At 33.8% G+C, this 20,962-nt stretch overlaps 1 protein-coding gene across 1 annotated transcript; it reads left to right on the plus strand.

The window, feature by feature from the left end:
* The first annotated feature begins 635 nt into the window (after positions 1-635).
* On the plus strand, positions 636-19,420 carry LOC144852630 (uncharacterized). The gene is made up of 14 exons (XM_078710557.1): positions 636-696; positions 2,931-3,089; positions 3,480-3,766; positions 4,458-4,527; positions 4,827-4,940; positions 7,811-7,924; positions 8,110-8,223; positions 8,573-8,686; positions 9,380-9,493; positions 14,824-14,934; positions 15,115-15,387; positions 15,424-15,873; positions 16,754-16,856; positions 17,645-19,420. Exons 1-14 carry the CDS (start codon positions 636-638, stop codon positions 18,069-18,071), a joined length of 2,511 nt encoding a protein of 836 aa, XP_078566683.1. The 3' UTR covers positions 18,072-19,420.
* The last annotated feature ends 1,542 nt before the right edge of the window (positions 19,421-20,962 follow it).

A 20,962-nucleotide genomic window follows, 5' to 3' on the forward strand; every position in this document is an offset into this window, starting at 1 on the left:
ACTGTTCAATTTCTTTTGTCTTAGTGTTATCGTTGATGAGACAGAATTAATTAATAGTGGACCTAATTAATCTTCTTTGTTAAGAAATTAAAAGATAGCTGACCCATTTTGTAACTAAACCCAACCCTCTTATAAATCTCTCTCTCCAATATGGATGATGTTATATTACCAGCAATTTAAGATTGAAATATTCACATGTGTTCTCAGTTATTTGAGCATTTAACTACCCACATACATTGCAAAAAGCATTCTTTACACAAGTTTCAGAATTGTTATGGGAAAACTTCTAGTTGACGTAATGGATGTAAGAGGGCGGTGTATTAATCATCTATGCATGGAATGAAACAATCACAGACAGCGCTGTATGAATTCGATACCATCGATTATGACTAGAATTAGGCTCGTGACGTAAAGATCGATTTTCACACTTTTTGTTCAACTTTCTATTGCAAATCATACATTGTTGTTGGGAAATTGTATCAGATAAACCTGTGATTACTGCGTTTCGTTAATTTTGTGATATTCTGCACAATTTTCAATATTTCTAAATGTGTGTTTTCAGCAGATGTCGTTGATAATTAGAACATTTGAGTTATTGTATACATTAAAAAAAATGAAAAGTTCGTAGTGTAACAATGAAGAGAGGTAACATAGTTCGGTTAGTGGTTCTATGTCTGTTCTTATCGTCGCCAGAAGGTAGGCTAAATAAATTATTCTCTATTTTACTGCAGCAGGTTTCCGACTACTTTTAATAGAAATATAATCATAATTCAATAAATTCCCACATATATGTTTTTTTTTAAAATAAATTCTAAAATTAGAATGAGTTATTGAACATATAAATAATTGTATTATTTCAAATGAGTGCATGAATAAGAACAATAACACATTATTATATGTAGGGGCCTATTATGTTGATCTTTTTAGTCCGTATTTTTGAGAGATTAAGAAAAAGATCAAACGGTATTTTAACGGTAAATAAGAACAAAAAGTAGATGAAAAGAAAAGTGAATAAAATATTATCATTTTAAGATATTTTTTTTCTTTTAAAAAGTTTGTTTTTTAGAATCGTTTTACTAAAAGTTTAAACTGCAATAATTTAGTCTCGGAGTAACACAAGTATTATTATTTTTAAATCAAAAGGTAAATTACAATGATGTGAGTATCGGTGGCTGGGTCTTAATGAAAATACAATAAGAAAAAGATAAATCAAAATAATATAGTTGAACAGCCAGAAAGAAATCATTGCAGAGCGTTCAGATAAATCTAATCTCTCCTTCTGAGGGTTCTTAGAGAACAGTTTATAAGGTATGCATGAGCTGCCCGAGTGGATTCGAATTGAAAAGAAAGTATTACTATTATCACAATTGTTTGCTACTCTATGGTATTTTAACGGTAAATGGTAACACAATGTAGATTCAATAAACTATTATCAAAGTAATAAAATACCATCTCTCTAAATATCTTTTGAAGATTTTATATACATTTTATTATTTAGTGAATTATATTTATGTCTTGTTAGACTCTATTGTTATGAGGGTCCCTATGATCAGCTTCGCCTGAATGGACCATCCACATAAATATTGTTGGATACGAAATGAATGAATACATAAATTAAATTAATCGATTGAATCGTTGTTGTTACACGCCCATTGCCATGGCTAACGCTTGATACCGTTTTCTGTATACGACAATATGCGTATAACAAAAAAGTAAAAATATACTCTGGTGAATTTGTTTGTGGTGATTCTTTCATTCAATTATTTTCTGTAGCTAAGGCATTTGACTGCACCACTGTTATGCCAGTATCATTTTTGGTTACATTTCTTATCTAATAACTGTATTACATATTAAAATATCACTAGTGTAGTATTAAACTTGGAGAGAGCATAAAAAAACTTAAAAACTAACATAACTACTTAAATTAAATGCAGCTTATTTTTTGTAAGAGTAAGTTTTTAAAAAAGTATTGGTTTTCACCTTGACAAGGTAATTTTAAACAAAATCTATTCTTTTATTTTTTTTTATTTATTCGGTAAATATGCTGAGTGGGCCAGTTTCATGTCACATCAGTCATTCAATCTGACCAAGAATTGGATCGAAAACAAAATATTGACTTTATAAAACCGTAATTAAAAACCGGTTTCTAATTCAATCTAACTGTTTTTTTCTTTTTTAATAAACATAATAATTTTTGTGAAAGTTCAATGATAAGTGAAAGTTTGATTTTATCCATCTTATTTTTTACCTCTTAAAAAAATGATATTATTTGTTTATTCTCAAAATTTGCTTATTTATTAAAGCTAAGTCGAAAGAACCAAATAAACATTGTTTAAACAAGTTGACAACACGTGACCTGTCGCCACCCGCTCATCCGCCCAGATTACGCGGTCAATATTTCATATAAGCTTATATGTATTATGTTTTGCTAACGAGCCGTAATATGTACAAGATTGTATTCGATAGAAATCGATATGTAATACATATATACAATAAAACTAAATACGTGTATTGATTATCACAATAGAAAACGTGTATCATTCTAAGTATGTGATAAAAACTTGAATGACGCATATAGTACGGTATGAATTGTGTAATAATCATAGAGGTATTATACAATTAGTGAATCAACTAGAGGCGAAAAGGATATGGACTCCTCGAAATGAAATGAATAATTATAAATATCATGAAACCCATATAAGGTACCCTAAATTCTTATAAAACCAAAGCATGCAAAAGTAGAATATTCCAATCAAAAGACACGAATTGTAATCAACGTTACTATTTTTCATAGAATGTGGACATACGTACATTTTTTGTAGTTCATTAACTATTGTCCAGAGAATTTCCATTTTGACGGTGGCAATCATCTTGAATAAAATGGAAAGTCAACAATGTTTCTACCATTTATCAAATATGTTTCATTTAAGTTTGTGGTGATGTAACGTGTGATTTCGGACTGGACAACTGCGGGTACACTGATGACCCGGAAGCTGATGTTGCCTGGTTTCGAAACTTTGGAACAAATGTTCTTAGATTCGGCGGGACAGAGACGGGTCCTACTGCGGACAATACACAATCGGTGGACTGTAAGTAGGCCTACTAGATTATTTATCAAATAAATACAATTCATCATTAGCCTCATTATAATTTAAGCAGTTAATAAGACATCTAAATACACCCTAGCCTTTGATTCGTTGGTTACATATCACCTGGTATTATGATTGTTTCGTTCCATTCAATGGAAAAGCGAAGACAGTAGGGAGATATCACACTTTCTATATTTGTGCAAAGCAAACGGACGCAAGTGGAAAGCGGCGCGTCATTGCTGAATTTAAATGGTGGTAACATTTAAAGTAGGTAAATGCAAAGGATGTCGTGTGGCAAATAGAATTATGCGGCGGCAAATAAAGAGTATCGTATTTGTGTAATGTAGTATTTTGATTATTAGGAATTATTTTCATTAATTTTATTTACAGCACCCCCATTCTACATGGTATTTATGGACATACCAGATAGTCAGGATTTAACAGAAGGGAACACGGGCCGTATTGTCTCACCTTGCTATTCAATACCCAACTCCCTAGAAATGACTTTTTACTACCACATGTACGGGGCTGATATGGGTACTCTCAGAGTATACGTTGTTCGCTGTGAGGTCACTAGCTTTAGTGGCCCTCAATTTACAAGATCGGGGAACCAAGGCGACCAGTGGAATGAAGGAACGATTAGTTATGATGTATCAGGTATAGAAGGTGACATTAAGGTAATGTACTGTTACAAATAAAAACTGTACAAAATAATAACTCTATTTTGTGTTATTCTTGCCATTTTGTTGGTTGATATTATATCACGTGTCGTTCTATATTAGTTTTATAGTACGATGAAAGCTCTATTAAATGTTAAATTACAGGTCCTATTGAACGTAATGTTTTTTTAAATATTTTGATAATTTTGCCCAACGGGAAGGCTGCTGGACGTTCGAAACCCGACATGCAATGGGCGCCGTCCAAAATTAGAGCGCTTTCTATCCTTCATTGAGTTAAATTGCAACAAGTGAATTACTGTAAGAATAACATCTTCAGATGGTAATGTTTTGCATTCATTGAAAGCATGGCTGTCCTATAACTAGGGCTTCGCCATGTTAAATCCCAATCCTCATTTTGTATACTACTATAATTGATAAACTTAATGTAATGTAAGACGATAATGCAATTTTTAAATAGTTTTACATTTTTAACTTTTTATCTTGTATTTTATCTGTTTAGTTCTGCACGTTTTAAATTGTTGCAATATTGTTGTTTTAATCTACCAAGCAAAGTGAATTTCCATTTTTATGGACAAATAAAATTTCTTGAATCTTGAATCTTGAAACTTGTATGCATATCGATTATTGAATACTGGGTTAAACATTTAGTTCTTGGTAAATTGATATATATATTACTTTAAATGTTTAGATTGTGTTTGAGGCGATACGAGGTTCATCTATTACTAGTGTTATCGCTATTGATGACATTGCGATTACCGGTGAGTTTGATCATCCTTTTTATTTCAATCATTTAAAATTTAGAAAGTATATTTTTCCCCCATCAATAGACCGACGTAGCAGACAATAATTCTTCCAAAACCCATACTGGGTTTTAGCAAAAGTGTGACACGCACTGCTACCCATAATAATGTTGCAAACACTGTCAGTAATAATCATTGAATTGTTTTATCTTTTTGGAGTTTGTTAATGTGGTATTTTAGTTCAAGTTTAGGTAACCACCGATTCATCTCGGTAACACAATAACACTAACCAAAATGTCTTTTTACTTCGAATAAAGACGACGATGATTGTGTTGATATCGTATGCCAGAATGAAGGTGTTTGTGTTGACAACTTCCACTCATGGTCCTGTACGTGTGGGGACGGTTATGAAGGAACTAATTGTGAAACAAGTAAGAACTAAGTTTTTCTCATTTTGTTAGTTAATGTTTGAAACTTTTGTTAAAATATCTCACATGGCAGAGGATTTTTTTTTCCAATACTGCAGTATTTACAGTACATCTAATAAACATCAATCGCTTTGGTGATTGTGAGGTACTTTCTACGATGCTTCACATGTCATGACTCTGACTATGCAAAACTACAAACATTCAATATCAAGATTTTTTCACACGTCAAAGAGTAGATTATAAGACTTTGCGTGACTGGATATTAGTGTCAAACTCTATCATCTACACAATAAAACTTTATGTTTAAAGTCAAGTCAAGTCAAGTCAAGTATCATTTATTAGGTTATATGCATTATCATGCATATAACCTCTTGATTCTGTCAAAATCTTTATTTGTTTATTTATTCTTTCCTTAGCACTATTTTGTCCGTGAATTATCTTGATATCAGTTTCATCTAGCTAGATCAATTTTTCAGAGTATATTCCTTATGGCCAGGAATCGATGTGGTTAAGTTTTCACGGTGCGCAATCAAACATTACGTGGTCTACGCGCGATTTAATGAAATCACGTTTGTAATCATATCTTCACAAGCATGAATCATTTTTAAACAAAATTTGGTACTCATAAATTTCAGGTCATATTTCATCATATGGCAATACAATTACGTGCGTAGCGCATATAACGCATGCGTACGCGCGCTTAAAATGTTCAAAATTGTCAGAATTTATTTTCGATGAAATTAGAGTACGTTTCAGGCAATTTTAAGCGTTTAAAAAATTACTATGAGTGCGCAGATTTTTGCACGCGCACTGCGCGTCAAACGTTAATGCGCACTTTTTTTGTCCGATTACTGTTGTATAACCTTTCTTTAATAATATCATCATATTTTATTCACTTTTCAACGCGAAACAGCGTTATACGAGCACGTCTAATGTGACAGTCTACGCACGTGTAAGTTAACAAAATGGTGAAAATATGCTAAATTTTAAAATTAATATATATCGTTAGAATGCTCGGGAACACCTATTTTTTATTTCATTTTCTTGAAGTGTATGTATCATATGTATGATTTATTATGAAATTAGGAGAAAAAAAGTTGATTAAGTCATCATTAATGGCATATTAAATTAAAAAAAATTAATTATGACAATCAATCAAATTATAACATTTTCTTAGGCCGAAATAACAAACTTAACATTAACTTTCTTCCTTAAGAAGTTCATATATTAAAGTTAAAAGTATATAGTTTGACAGTGCATCATTTTTTTAAATTTTTAAAGATGTCATCATAGTAAAACATTATAATTCATTGCGGTATGTAATAATCTATCTGCACCAAAGTGGCTACTGCATAGTAAATACACGGAGGAATCTTTCCATAACTTTAGTCAGTTGTGTATGGCTCGATGGTCTTTGCTCGTGTCTATGGCATTCAAGGTACCGAGATCGAGTGTCACCTTGGGAAACGAAATAAGATTTTTTTTTATTATCTGTATTGTTTGTTCAAATTTATTTCTTAGTGTATAGATTATACACATGATTTATAATGAAATCTAGATAAAAAGTAACTTATGTCTTTATTAATATATGTAACAACAAATGTGGTTTATGACATTATACGCAGAGGGATCTTTGATCGGATTGTGATACCGGCTATTGTATTCGCGTTAGCAAGGTCCTATCATATATTATAAATAATTAAAGATTCTGAGAAAAACAATCAATCAATATATCTTTAAAAAATCAATTATCTTTATTTAAATCAATGCATATAACCTATAATTCGTCATAGTGACGAATTAAATCTAGTTATCATTTGTTTTTAGGAAAAAAACATAGAAATTCTGTTTGCTCTGTTGGCGGAGCACAATATCCAACGGACACAACACGAACTCAAAAACAAAAACATTACAAAAAAGTGTCTACATCATGTTTAAGGCTCTAATAGATCCTGGAAAGAAACTATTTGTAAATCGTGCCTTATTGGCCTTAATAGAACGAAATCGCCGACCGCTGCGCATCAACTGGAACATACTAGAGGCCGGATGAAATTGATCATCTTTGATAGCCACTGCCATAAACAAATATGATGTGCCCATTATAAGACACGATGATGTCATATCAATACCATATTTGGGCACATTACACCTTTTTTGTCAAACCAATTTGATAGTGTAGACAGCGCTTTATACTACTACTGTTATGTTATGAAATCTGCAAGCTTCATCATGATTGTGATTTTGTAAAGCGAGGGACGGTGTTACTTGTGATTTTGAAGCCTCCAATATGCATCCCATGATATGGATGAACGTCAATTAGCCTTCCTTTCTGACTATGTAGACTACAACTACCAAACAAATCAACCGCTGGTGATTTTGAAGTCTGCAATATGCATTCCATGATCATCTCAATACTTTACCTTTCTTTCTGACTATGTACTACAAAAAATATTAATCGAACTACTGGTTATTGGAAAATGTAAGATGTACGTCGTATCTTAATATAATAAAAGAATAAACATTAATATTATACTTCCACTGAAATAATTCACATATCATGTTATTTTTCTCCTAATACGTACGAAGGTTTGTAAAATCGCCATAAAATATCAATCGAATTACTGGTGATTGGGAGGTCTCAAATATCGCATCCTGATATGAATGAACGTTCCACTATAAAACTGATTGTGTAACAGCTACATTACGTTAGGATTGCGTGTTTCATTTTAATGTAGAACGATACACATTAACCGTATTTGATGACTGCCGTTTAATGGTTTCTCCAAAATTGTTTTAAGATTGTAAGGAACTATCAATGTTCGATACTGTGAAATCCTAAAGTATAACATGTTGTGTGTGATATTCTCTTTTAGATACTGATGAATGTGTAAGTGCACCTTGTATTAATGGCGGTGCTTGTACGGATCTGGTTAATATGTATGAATGCACATGCGTAGGAGGATATGGAGGCACCACATGTGAAATAGGTTAGTTAAACGAGGGAAGAGTGAACTTCCCTAGTTGAACCTACTATTATATGTTGTAGGCCTACTATTTAATCTACATGGAAGTGCATTGTTATTCATAAATATGTAGTTGATTACTATGGTTAGATTTACGTTAATACTAAGTTTGTTGTAGCATTTTAAAATTTGCATTTGTTTAATTGTAGATGTGGATGATTGCGCAGCAACTCCTTGTCAAAACAGTGGCCAATGCTCTGACGCCCTCAACGGTTATAATTGCCAGTGCACGTCTGGTTATACAGGAAATGATTGTCAGATTGGTGCGTTAATTATTATAATTGCTTTGTTTGATTTTATCCCTTTAATGTTTTTTAGACAATGGAAAACTACTATGACTCATTTTCGCATGTAGTTTTTTTTCTGCAATATAAACTCATATACTGCAATAAGCATAATAGCCAAATATAACAATACTAACTTCATAAATTGTTAAGGTAATTAGGTGATAATCTGGTTTTATGAAAGTTTAAAATCTAAATAGCAGTACGCGGTTGGAGCGATTAGGATAGTGCACGAGTTTTAATTATAAATAATTCATGAGTTATCCTTATTTGAAAGTGTATAACCATAAGAATATCATATTTAATTACCTTGAAATCACTTTAATAGATATTGATGAGTGCGCATCTATTCCATGTGTAAATGGTGGTGTTTGTATCGATGATGTCAACATGTTCAGCTGTGAATGCTTGGAAGGATATGAAGGAATAATTTGTCAAAGCGGTAAACACATTTGATTCATTTGATAAATATTACGTACGCTTTTCTATAATCATAATTGTAATGTATACTTTAACGGAAAACTTTCTTGTTTAGCAGTTTTAAATTAAAAAAAATATAACACAAGCAGAAATAAATAAGTAAATAACCAAACAAACTAACCAAAAAAACTTAATAAAGAGACAAAGGAAATTAGGAAGGTACACATTTATCCCTGCTTGGTTTTATTTAATTTCAGAAACCTTTTAAAACTAAAGCAGTCAACTATTAATAGACTTTCAAAAAAATGCTACTGGGATGCGGTGTTCATAGAAAAAATACACATTCAACTTTCACCAACATTTTTCTTTCTAACCAATAGGCCTGTATTAAGAATTAGGTTTTCCGCAAATTAAAAAAACTTGTTTATTATTTCGCATTTATTTTATTTTTAGATAATTATTAACATAATTGTTTTCACATCATAACATTTGCTATTTTACAATAAAAAAATCTATTAAGGGGACACCTTAGGGACCCAAAGAAATTTCCTCTTAATAGGAATGTGCTAAATAAAACATGGCCGCGGTGTTAAAACATATACTATTCCCCCACACAGTATTACTATCTCTGACACTTATCCCTATAGATAGAATTTTGTGAAACCTAAATAAATTTATATTAATTATTACTAATTGTACACAACTTTTTCGACAGACGTTAATGAATGTGTATCATCTCCATGCCAAAACGGTGGAACCTGTGTTGATAATATAAACATGTTTGTTTGCGAATGTCCCGATGGTTTTTCAGGGTCGGTGTGTGAGATTGGTGAGAACAACCAGTCCCTTCCCAGAATCCATTCCACATCCCTTAACCCTTTGACCTATTCAATCTAATAAATGTTTTTACATATTTATGGAACAATCAAATTTTCCTGGTTCAACATTAAATATGTCAACATTTTAGAAATTATTTTAATTCTGTATTCCTTTTTTCATCTTACCCTCAATATATTTTGTTTGTAATGCTTTATTAAATATCTCAGTTTCTAATGTAATTTACCTGCTAAACCCTGCAGATTTGGTCAGACCAAAAATAAAGTTTATACAGAGATAAAAAAGATTTTTAGGTTTGCGCGTATTCCTTTTACTCGTCTGACCACAGAATGCTCTGACGTGTTTGATTGACATCGAGTAAATCGGCGGGGTTTTAGCAGAAAGATTTATGAATATTATGTTTTTCCTATCAGCATTTCTTTTTATGGAATATTATGATTGAAATTCTAAACGTTTATACTTTGATCCTTAGATTATATTTATTATTGAAATATTATCCTTCTTTTCTCGTGTAAAACGTTTAGACTTTGATGAGTGTGCATCATCGCCGTGCGCGAATAACGGCGTCTGCGCAGACGGAGCGAACAAGTATGCTTGCGCATGCCCAAATGGCATCGAAGGAGAAACTTGTGAAACGGGTGAGAAATGTAAAACAGTCTGGCGGCAAACGCATTTATGTATTTCCTTATTCTTATTTTGTTGTTTTAGTTTCTTGTCAACTGCAAGAAGTGATCATAATCAATTTATGGGCTTTTGTCATTATTATGTTATATACTTTGTCATATTTTGTCATATTGTTATTACCATAATATTAAAAAAACTGTTTAATTTTAATCGTTTGTGTAAATTGTAATAACTGTTTATTTTGTTGGGTATATACGTATGTAAGATACTTTGTTATATTAAAATAAACGTTCTCATGTTTAAAACTGCAAAAAATCTCGATATTTCGGTCAATTAACACCGTCTTGACATAAAAAGACGATGAACTCTTTCTTCAGATATTTATATATGACGCTTTTTATATTCTTTATGTTTTTGTAATTTAATCGCAAGCAATAATATGTATCCAGTTTGATTTATTTGTTTGTGTCATGTTTAACAAAGAGTAAGATATCCCTTGTGTTAGATACAGCATAATTATTATATACCAACTGTTCACCGTTCAATATGTTGCGGCAAGATACATTCATTCCCTCCTTGATTTATTCAGTGCTCAGTTGTTTGATTTATACTATGTTATGTTGGTTTTCGAACCGATATTTAGAAATTGACGAGTGTGCGTCATCTCCTTGCTTAAATAATGGAGCGTGTTCAGATCTTTTGAATGCGTTCTTCTGCGCATGTCCAGGAGGCTTCACGGGCGATCAATGTGAAACAGGTAAGGGTAAAGGGTAAACTAGTCTTTACTAGTCATAACTATATTATGAACCTATACTGAACTAATTATTATATAGATTGTGATAATACTTATTATGTAATTCAAATTGTAAATTTACTGTATTACATTAGGTAGGCCTGAATTGCTTATATTACATAGCCTATGTAAATACGTGAACGTGATTGGTTGAAACTGCGTCACATGACTACCGCTGCGAGGATCGTAAATCGTATATATCCTCGAGAACGATGATATTGACCGATTAATTTTCGCGTAATTATCGTGTCCCCTGTCATTAAACATATACATTCTCGAGTTCGATGATATTGACTGTGTAATTTTCGTGTGGCAACACTCGCGTTTGCCGATAAATAAACAAAAGTCATCTACTGGATTTGAACTCGGGTGGAATTGTCACTCCATCGCAAGACAACGCTTCCACCGTTGCGCCACGCAGCTTGCTTGAAGAAATTATTCATCTAAACTATTTAAACTATGCATACATAGCGCCCTCATTTGTTATTAGTCCTCCCTAAATGTGATGAAACACCGTTTGTGATTGGTCAATACTCACGGTAGTAACCTAGTAACTAGTACGCGCTGAACATCCGGAGATTCGGCTCCTCGCGAGAGAAGACGATGAATTGTTTATTCGGCCTACCTGATTATAATATTATTATTAATAGGCTTATTGATGGAAATTCTTCTGTTAATTTAAACGACCTAGGCCTAAGTGAATATTTTATTGCCAAGGAATCATTAATTAGTAATTATCTGTATATTATTCTTCGCAAGGTAAGGTGTCTTTCTAGGCAGGAGGCTTGTTTACATACAATACAAATACTATAGAATAGGAGGCCTAGCCTAGCTTCACCCAACCCAGCAGACTTGTTCTTGGCTATATAATATAACATATATCGCCTTTTATATCGGTAAAATATAAGATTTAACATCCCCTCGGGATGATATTATGTTCTCGGGGAATTATATATCCCTCAGCTGCCGCTTCGGGATATATATATTCCCTCGAACATAATATCATTCCCTCGGGGATGTCAAATCTTATATTTCACCTCTAAGCAGGCAATATCTGTATAATGTTTTGTGATTTTATTTTGCATTATTTTATTCATATTTAATGTGCTCGTAATTTATTCTCAGATATAAACGAATGTAATTCTGAACCATGTCAAAATAATGGCATTTGTAACAACGCAATAAACGAGTTTATATGCGCATGCGCAGATGGCTACCAGGGAGATACTTGTGAAATTGGTGAGAATTTAAGTATCTTTTACGCAACAATGCATCATTTTTGGCAAATAGTTTTTTTATTTGAACGCGATAACGTCCATCTTTGTTATCTTGATATTTCGAAATCAATAGTTATATGTTTCAGGAAAGGATATTATTGATGACGTCACAGGGATTAATACAATGTCGTGTTATCTGTATCTGCAATATGATCCGAACCGTTGTATAGCACGCCCTATGTTTTATTAATATCTCTCTGACCGCTGCTTTTGCTGTAATTTTTTCTCAAAAAGGAGACAACCAAGCACGGGCTACCATTTTTTATTTGCCACATAACAAGTCTTTCTTTTAGACATAAACGAATGTGAATCAGCGCCATGTTTAAATAATGGCGTTTGCAATGACGCAGTAAACAGGTTTATATGCACATGCGCAGATGGCTTCCAAGGCGGTACTTGTGAAGTTGGTGAGAAATTGGCCAATCTTCTTTTCTAACATAACGCAATGTGTGACATCATAGATTTCGTTAGGCCTACTAACATTATTAACTAGGTCCAATTCCTAATTCTGCTACTTTGCCATGTATTAATCTAAAACTAAACCTAATTCAGTATTTCCAAACACAGAGTGTGGCCTAATTGTAACTATTTTTACAATACGACTTAATAAGGGTATTATTTTATGCATAGACATAAACGAATGCGAGTCATCTCCATGCACAAATGACGGCGTATGTGCAGATGCAACAAACAGTTTCATATGCGCATGCGCAGATGGCTACATAGGTGAAACTTGTGAAGCTGGTAGTATAGCCTATCATATTAGTTCTGAAAAGAACTGTTGAGTTTCTCGACGTTTCGATCAATATGCTTTGATCATCCTCACTCCTGAGGACGATCAAAGCATATAGATCGAAACGTCGAGAAACTCAACAGTTCTTTTCAGAACTAATATACGTGGTGTACCGCAAACTTTATATCAAATTTGAATTCGCCATGCAAACCTTCAAACAATATATAGCCTATCATTTATTGTAAAAATAACATCTATAATCCATAACATGCATCACATTATATAGACACAAAATCATCCTGCCCATAACCGAGTAAAATTCCATAAAGTAGTGTCATGTCACAAGATTAGAGGCGTAATGACATCATCTAGTCATTATGTTAGATATGTTATTCATAGGCCTACATTATAGGTTATGATGTGATCAAACCAGTTATGTAATCAGATGTTTGTTTTTATCTATTAGGCTTACGATTTTAGACCAGATTATTTCTTGTTGAATAATAAGATTATTGCTTGTTCTTAGACATGAATGAATGCGACCCAGCGCCATGTTTAAACAATGGAGTCTGCACCGACGCAGTAAATGGTTTTATATGCACATGCGCAGATGGATACCAAGGAACATCATGTGAAATTGGTATGAGGCATAGATAAAGTTGCTTAATGTCTTATTCAGTAGAGTAGTGTAGTACCCATCACAACTACATCTTTTATCTGTATTCAGAATAGCAATTAGGTTGTTCCCAGTACGGTAGTGTTTCATGATAGTTTTGCCTTTTTTTTTACCCCGCCCTTCCTCATCACATAATTTAACTTTTCGATTTTACGACGCGCCAGTAGACTACGAAGCTTGTTCTCTGCACACATCGTCTGCACAGGATCATGCGTAGAATATGTGTTAGATTCTACAGCTGCGTGGTCTATTGGCTTAATAACATCAATTGATTTTTTTTCCCAAATCAAAGTTTTAGGCCTACATCACATTCATTATGAAACTAAAAGTGTAATGCTTATGCGATTAGACATGTAAGTCTACATGCAGTAAACGGGCTAACGTCATGTAAATGCGCAAACTAATACATAGGCCTACTGAATGCCAAGGTATAAATAGCGTTTGGTTACAATTTTACAATCAACTTTCAATAAATAACTATACGTATCATTGATTTTTCTCTTTTGACAAAAAAAGTTTCTTCTCATCAATCATAAACAGATTTATCTTGATCAGGGTTTTATAAATGAGTTTGAACCTTACCAACCTGACGTCACACAGGGACAGCTTCTGTAGAATAGGGAGATGCTATATGATGAGTCAAGTTGTTTCATTTGTCATTTTTCTAAATATTCGCTTGAGGTACCGGTATAAGTGCGTCTTTGGTTTGTATTTTACATTATGTAGAAAACATTAATATATTGTTTTTTTTAAACTTACCATTCAAATGCTTACAATCAACCCGTCACTCCCATGCTTAGTTACTGTAGTGGTATGGTGTTAATTGTATTTTCATTATTGAGCTTCTTATCTTTGTTGTTTTTATTAATGTCAATGTGTATGTATAAAGTAAAATGTTGTGTTTATCAGTAAACTTGGAAACAATTGCCGCCAGACATGTTATGCGGCCGGGAGTTCAATTAATCTGCAATAGAGAGGCCTAGGATATCAGTTACAGTATACCGCGTTGTCAAAACTAAATTAAATTCCTTGCAGTTTATGAGAGTAAAATTCGAGTGTTCAAACCGGAATAGCCTTATTAGGTCTACTAGCATGAAAATATTTTGGGCAAATTCGCGAGCATAGCCGGTCGGTTTCGCTCTTGCTTCATGTAAATGATAGTATAGGTATTAAACAAAACCATCTTTTGTATTAATGTAATGATATTATTCGAATCCAGATATAGACGACTGCCAGAGCCAACCATGCCTGAACGGTGAATGTATGGATGGTCTATTGAGCTTTACTTGTGATTGTCCAGACGGATTTACGGGTGTTACGTGTGAAACGTGTAGGTATATTTTAATTGTTATAATAACCTAACCTGCATACCTACCACAGTTTAATTATGTATTATATTATACCTACTTTATGCTTTACGAGCACATACGTACGGTAGACGTTACGACTGTACTGCATTCCATCTTAAACATTAAATGTTGTAGACTCAATTAATAAATCTATCATATAGTTGAAGACGGTAATGATGATGGTACTGATTCGGGTGATAGTACTGACGATGGTACAGATGACGGCACAGATGGTGGTACGGGTGACGGCACAGATGATGATACTGGTGACGGTACCGGTGACGGTACGGGCGACGGCACAAATGATGGTACGGGCGACGGCACAGTTGATGGAACAGGGGACGGTACCGGCGACGGTACTGACGACGGCACAGGTGATGGTACGGACGACGGTACAGATGGTGGTACGGGTGATGGTACAGATGATGGTACAGGTGATGGTACGGGCGACGGAACAGATGGTGGTACAGGTGACGGCACTGGTGATGGTACGGTTGATGGCACAGATGATGGAACAGTGGACGGTACCGGTGACGGTACGGGCGACGGCACAGATGATGGTACAGGTGATGGTACTGGCGACGGAACAGGTGATGGTACGGGCGGTGGTACAGATGATGGTACAGGGGATGGTACTGGTGACGGTACGGGCGACGGCGCAGAAGACGGTGCGGGCGACGGTACAGATGATGGTACTGGAGATGGAACGGGGGACGGCACGGATGATGGAGCAAGTGACGGAACAGATGACGGTACGGATAGTGGTACTGACGGTGATGGAACTGACGATGGTACAGATGACGGAACAGGTGGAGACGGTGGAGGTACAGACGATGACGGAGATGACGGAGAGGAAGGGAATGACACTAATCTCTATTCAAATTCAAGTAGTTTAACAAATACATCAAAAGAAGACAAGAGTAAGTTGAAATCAATTATAAACAATAAAAACTTTCTTAACATACAGTAAGGACATCATTTATTTAATTGGGCGATAACAATTCGCATATGTTTTTCGTTTTCCACTACAGTACGTAGCCGATTGTCGGTACTGCATTTACAGTACATAATTCCAACAGTACCGTAGGCAAATTATTTAATACAGTGTCACATTTGTATCATATGTGACGCCTGTACCATAGACAACAATTCTAACCATAACCTTATAGAGACATGTAATATTGTATTTTATATAACACCTAAATAAATTCCTGTCATTTGATTGGACGAATGTGGGTCACATGGCGTGCAATAGTACGCACTATTAAACAATCGTTTAATAGTACTTTTTTTTGTGTACGAAAAAAAAATCTTTTCGCGTTTGGAAAATATTTTTATTTTATACTATTGCTTTTGAAATACAACAGCGCCACCTATTGTGTACTTTTGCCGCGATTTGAATGTTATGACTGGTTTAGCGATGGGAGTACATTTTTGGAGAATTATATATGTACTAATTTAAATCAAAAAGTCATTTAACTTAGCTTTAGATCGTTTGTAGGATTTTGATTAATTAATGGGAACATCTCTACAAGACGTGGAATCGTTGGAAAACCCATAATTAGCCGAGATGAGTTCCAATTGTCTGTCGAAGTTTTGCCTTTCAGACAAGCTAGTACTACTACTAGGTCTAGCCCAGGCCTAGGCCTGTTAGTAATAGGCGTTTAGCCACTAACCCACTAGACGTAAGCAACCAGGGAAATTTCATAATTTAATATTTATCAAACCACAATGTATTCAAAGATTAGATTATTGTGAAATACTACTTTGCAATATTACCGAATATATATTTGATCTTAGGTGCAGCAGACTACCTATCTGTCATCATAGCAGGCTGTATTTTTGGAACACTACTAATAATAATAATACTTGCTTTTATTATGGCTTATCTGCGTCGTAAACGGTAAGTAAAAATGGCCGAACATCCTTTTAACTAATTATTTCTAAGAAAAAAGTTAACTTTACAAATACCAAATAACCAACTAAAGTTCATTTACACCAGTACATCTCCAAACTAGGCCTGTAGCAAAGCCTCTCCTTTGGTATATCATTAATGGTATACTTTACTTTACTTTACTTAACAAACATGTGGAAATAATATTTTAACACAACGACCACCAATACTATTCAGAAGACTCTCATATTTAAGAGAACATTTGTCCCGAATGTGTCCACTAAATGGGGGTTCTACTGTAGGCCTATCTTCCCCGATGTCTAAAGTTAGTATTTTATGGCCAACCTCTGTCGCGAACGACAATGTCAGAATAATGTAGGCTTACATTCATCCTAAATGATGGATGAAACTAAACCTGCCATATTTGTCCTATCATGGATCAGAGGCTTCGCTCATTCAGTGCCCACCATTACAAAGGGAAATGCATGTGCCAATACGTCTGAGACAGATACTAGATGCAGTGCTGTCATGAGAGTCAGCAATGATTTCGAATGCCTGATTGGACCCCAGCTCCATTTTATATACAGCACCAGATATTCCCAGGTATTCCAAGCTGTAACCGGGCCCAACGTTGCTTAACTTCGGTGATCAGGTGAGAACCGGTATTTCAACGTGGCAAGGCGTCTTAAAGTTATAGGTTCACCGTATATAACTACAAACTATAAACCATATAGTCATAATGTACGTGTTCGTCTTAAATAGTAAATATACTAACAAAGAAATATGTCGTGTAACAGGTACCAAAGGCAACGAGAAGACGCTTTATGGAACCAAGTGATGGGTAAAAATGTTAAAAATGGCGGATTATCTAATCCAGCAATGGAACCGCCACCACCGGCACCTGTACCAATAATTCCTCCATCAGCTCCACCAGCTATTCCTGCATCAGCACCAGTAGTTCCAATATCAACACCAGTACCAAGTGCACCACAGCCTTCTAAAGAGCCGACGCCGCCACAAGCATCACCTCCTGAAAAACCAGAGTCTCCTCCTAAAGAGCTTCCTAAAGAATCGTCTCCAATGGCAAAAGATCCACCTTCAGCTGAAAATGGCAAACCGCCAAATGTTGTTGAGAACAGCGAAGATCTAAAATTACCTGGAACAGGTGCTGATGAACCATTGGTAGACTTTAAAAAACTACCATGTTCAGAAGTGATTTCTTAAATTGTAAATCTCTAGTGGATAAATACAAAAACCAATAGTAATGAGACACTATGACGACTAGTATCTGAGTGTGCGTGAACTAAAAGGAAAATAGTCAGGAACAAAACAAAAAAAGAAGGGGGATGGGGTGGGGAATCGAGGTTTCAGATTTGAAGAAATGAAAAAAATAATAATCTAGCATTTTATTTGGGCCAAACCTTTTTGGTGGGAAATTTCCTTTCTCAAACAATAGTGTAAACACTATAGGCTTATACTTTTACAACTTCATATTACAGTCAATAGCGATGTCATGTAGCCTACCGCCCCTGGGTGACGTTACATCATTTTGCCGAATAGTAGTTAGCTTGAATGCTATGCTTCGAAATTCCACTAGGATAATAGAATAATAAACCTTAGATGTTTTATGGATCTTGGATTTTATGGATGCACAAATTGACTCCGCCTTCTCACATGTTCAGTAAGAATGTTAATACTCTATACAATTTCCAATTGCAGCATTAATTTTAAAAAAAACCGTTATGAACCCACTTTTATAGACTGTATAAATATACATTTGACAATTGGAATTACTAACATACCTATTTAGTTCAGCCGTACTGTACATACGAACGCACTTATTACTAATCGAGTGTAAAGAGGCTACTATTACAGGCTATACCTAAAAGCAACTTAGCTAGACTAAGTAGGCCTAGATTATAGTCTTTTATAGATGATCATAAAGCTTAAGTAAAATTACTTACCGATTTTGGCTAGATCTTTGGTAAACAAAAGCAAGGTTTTTAATTGTTTAAGTCAATCAATTAACATCTTATTCGAGGTTCGTGATCTCCAGAAGAACTTCCATGTTGACTAAATTGTGTACAGTAATTGGTTCCTACGATTGAACTTGGTCAATCACCACCTTTGGAGTTCATTTTAACTTTTACATTACTACATCCGATCGCAATGCGATGTATTTCCGAGTTTGATAAAATAATATTTTCAACTACTAAAATATGTACATAGGTTATATTACACTATGATTAATTATTGGTGATAAAGGGAGAATATAAAATGCCTTATCGATATTGTAGAGAATTTTATACAACAAACAAATTGATATTTGTAAATAATTATAAGGTGTTGTTTAAAATAAGTACAAACTGTTCTACGGGATCTGTGGTTCTATAAAAAATATGTTTCTGTATAAAATTGTAATTGAAAATAACAAATTAATAAAAAAAAATTACAAATTGCAGATTGTGCATTATTTATTGTGCATTACAGTACAAATTTAACTTAACATTATAGACGAAAAAGCAACATTATCATGGAATTTATATTGTCTATAATATAATAAAGAAGTATAACCAACGAGTCATACCATTTTCCCAACATTCTCAAATGTATCCTGTTCGATGAAAACAAGAAATGTCTACAATAAATTAGAAAAAAATATTTTAGAAGTTTAATTATAGTTGTTTTTCCATAAAGATCTGGTCTTGTGATATGTTGGGTTTGATCATCAGTACTCTCTGTATCACTTTAAAGTGTATAACATTATATTGTATAGTATAATGTCTTTATGATTTCTCTATGGCATGTCATAATATAATTAAAAGTGACATACTTGTCTAAATTTGACACAGCAATGTACTAGGCCGGTAAGTTGTCAGATGAACATTTCCATATATTAGCTGGTAATGGTATCGTATCAGAATAAAAACTTACTGATTACAACCTAGTGCTTGCAACTATCGGTTTCTAACTTCGTGTTGTTCTTTTGCATTGGTTGTATAGACATGAATTACAGTATGAAATATTAATCTTTGATATGGTATTTCTCAATAGAGCTAAAATGTGTGTGTATTCTGTCAACCATTAACCACGCCTTCTTAATGTTGTTACATTTTAATGAAACTCTAAACAATGGCGTTGTACATCCGGTCCAGAATCGTGTTTTCAATTCAATGTAAATTAAAAGAAAGAATTTTAGTGACATTAATCATCCTTTAAAAAAAGTAATAGCCCGATCCAAAGGCTTATATTTGTAATGCAAACGGTTATAATGTACTGTAACAATCTTACAGACTGCAGATAAGCCTGTGGTCGCAGAATAATATACTTCATAATGACTAACACATTTAAGATTACTAAAAAAATAACGAATAGGGTAAACTGGGGTAAGTGGTCCGGTGGGGCAGCCGGACCACTTTGCATTTAAACAGGATTATATCCCTCTATTGTTAAAGCAGAGAACACAATCAAATTTGCACAAACAAACAGATTTTGTTAGCTTTCGAATGAGGTATTGCATGCTGTGTTCCCGTTAAGAAAAATTGCTTAATTTTACAAAATATTGATTCTAAGTTAGATTTTATTTCATCTAAAATCAATCATTAGTATTTCTAGATTTGTGTGTTTTTAGTTCCTTTTATATTTGTACGATTTTAGCCTTATTTTTGGCCGATTCTAATAGTTTTTTCGTCCACTGTGTGTCGGGCATGTGTGGGCTTGCTTGCTGTTCATTTAACAAGGCCTAGGGGTAAGTTATATTTTCATAATTTTATTTTAAAATTAGGGTTAAGTTTCAAAATCATAGTTATTGACATTGTAAATGTTGTGTCTTCATATAAGTGACAGATTTTATTTTGATAATTTAAACGTAAATAATCGTGATATTAAAAAAAAAATAGTTTCCACACATTTTAATATAAATATAACAAAAATATAAATGCATTCCCTTAAGATTTAATGTTAATATTATTTCAAATTTTATGTAATATTTTGGTGGTAATTTATACATTTTCCGGCGCCATCTTGGATTAGGATTATTTTAGTGGAGTAATTTTAAATTTTATTTTAATTTTAGTTAAAAACATAAATTTAAACAGCCATGTATCTAGTTGTAT

Source organism: Antedon bifida, chromosome 1 (assembly GCF_963402885.1).
Source record: "Antedon bifida chromosome 1, ecAntBifi1.1, whole genome shotgun sequence".
Classification (NCBI taxonomy): Eukaryota; Metazoa; Echinodermata; class Crinoidea; order Comatulida; family Antedonidae; genus Antedon; species Antedon bifida.

Excerpts from the sequence above, each read along its gene's own strand:
- LOC144852630 (XM_078710557.1), top strand. The coding sequence starts at position 636 with ATGAAGAGAGGTAACATAGTTCGGTTAGTGGTTCTATGTCTGTTCTTA. Across the intron at positions 9,494-14,823 it reads AGGGTCGGTGTGTGAGATTG|ATATAGACGACTGCCAGAGC; the intron begins GTGAGAACAACC and ends ATTCGAATCCAG. Across the intron at positions 16,857-17,644 it reads GCTTATCTGCGTCGTAAACG|GTACCAAAGGCAACGAGAAG; the intron begins GTAAGTAAAAAT and ends GTCGTGTAACAG.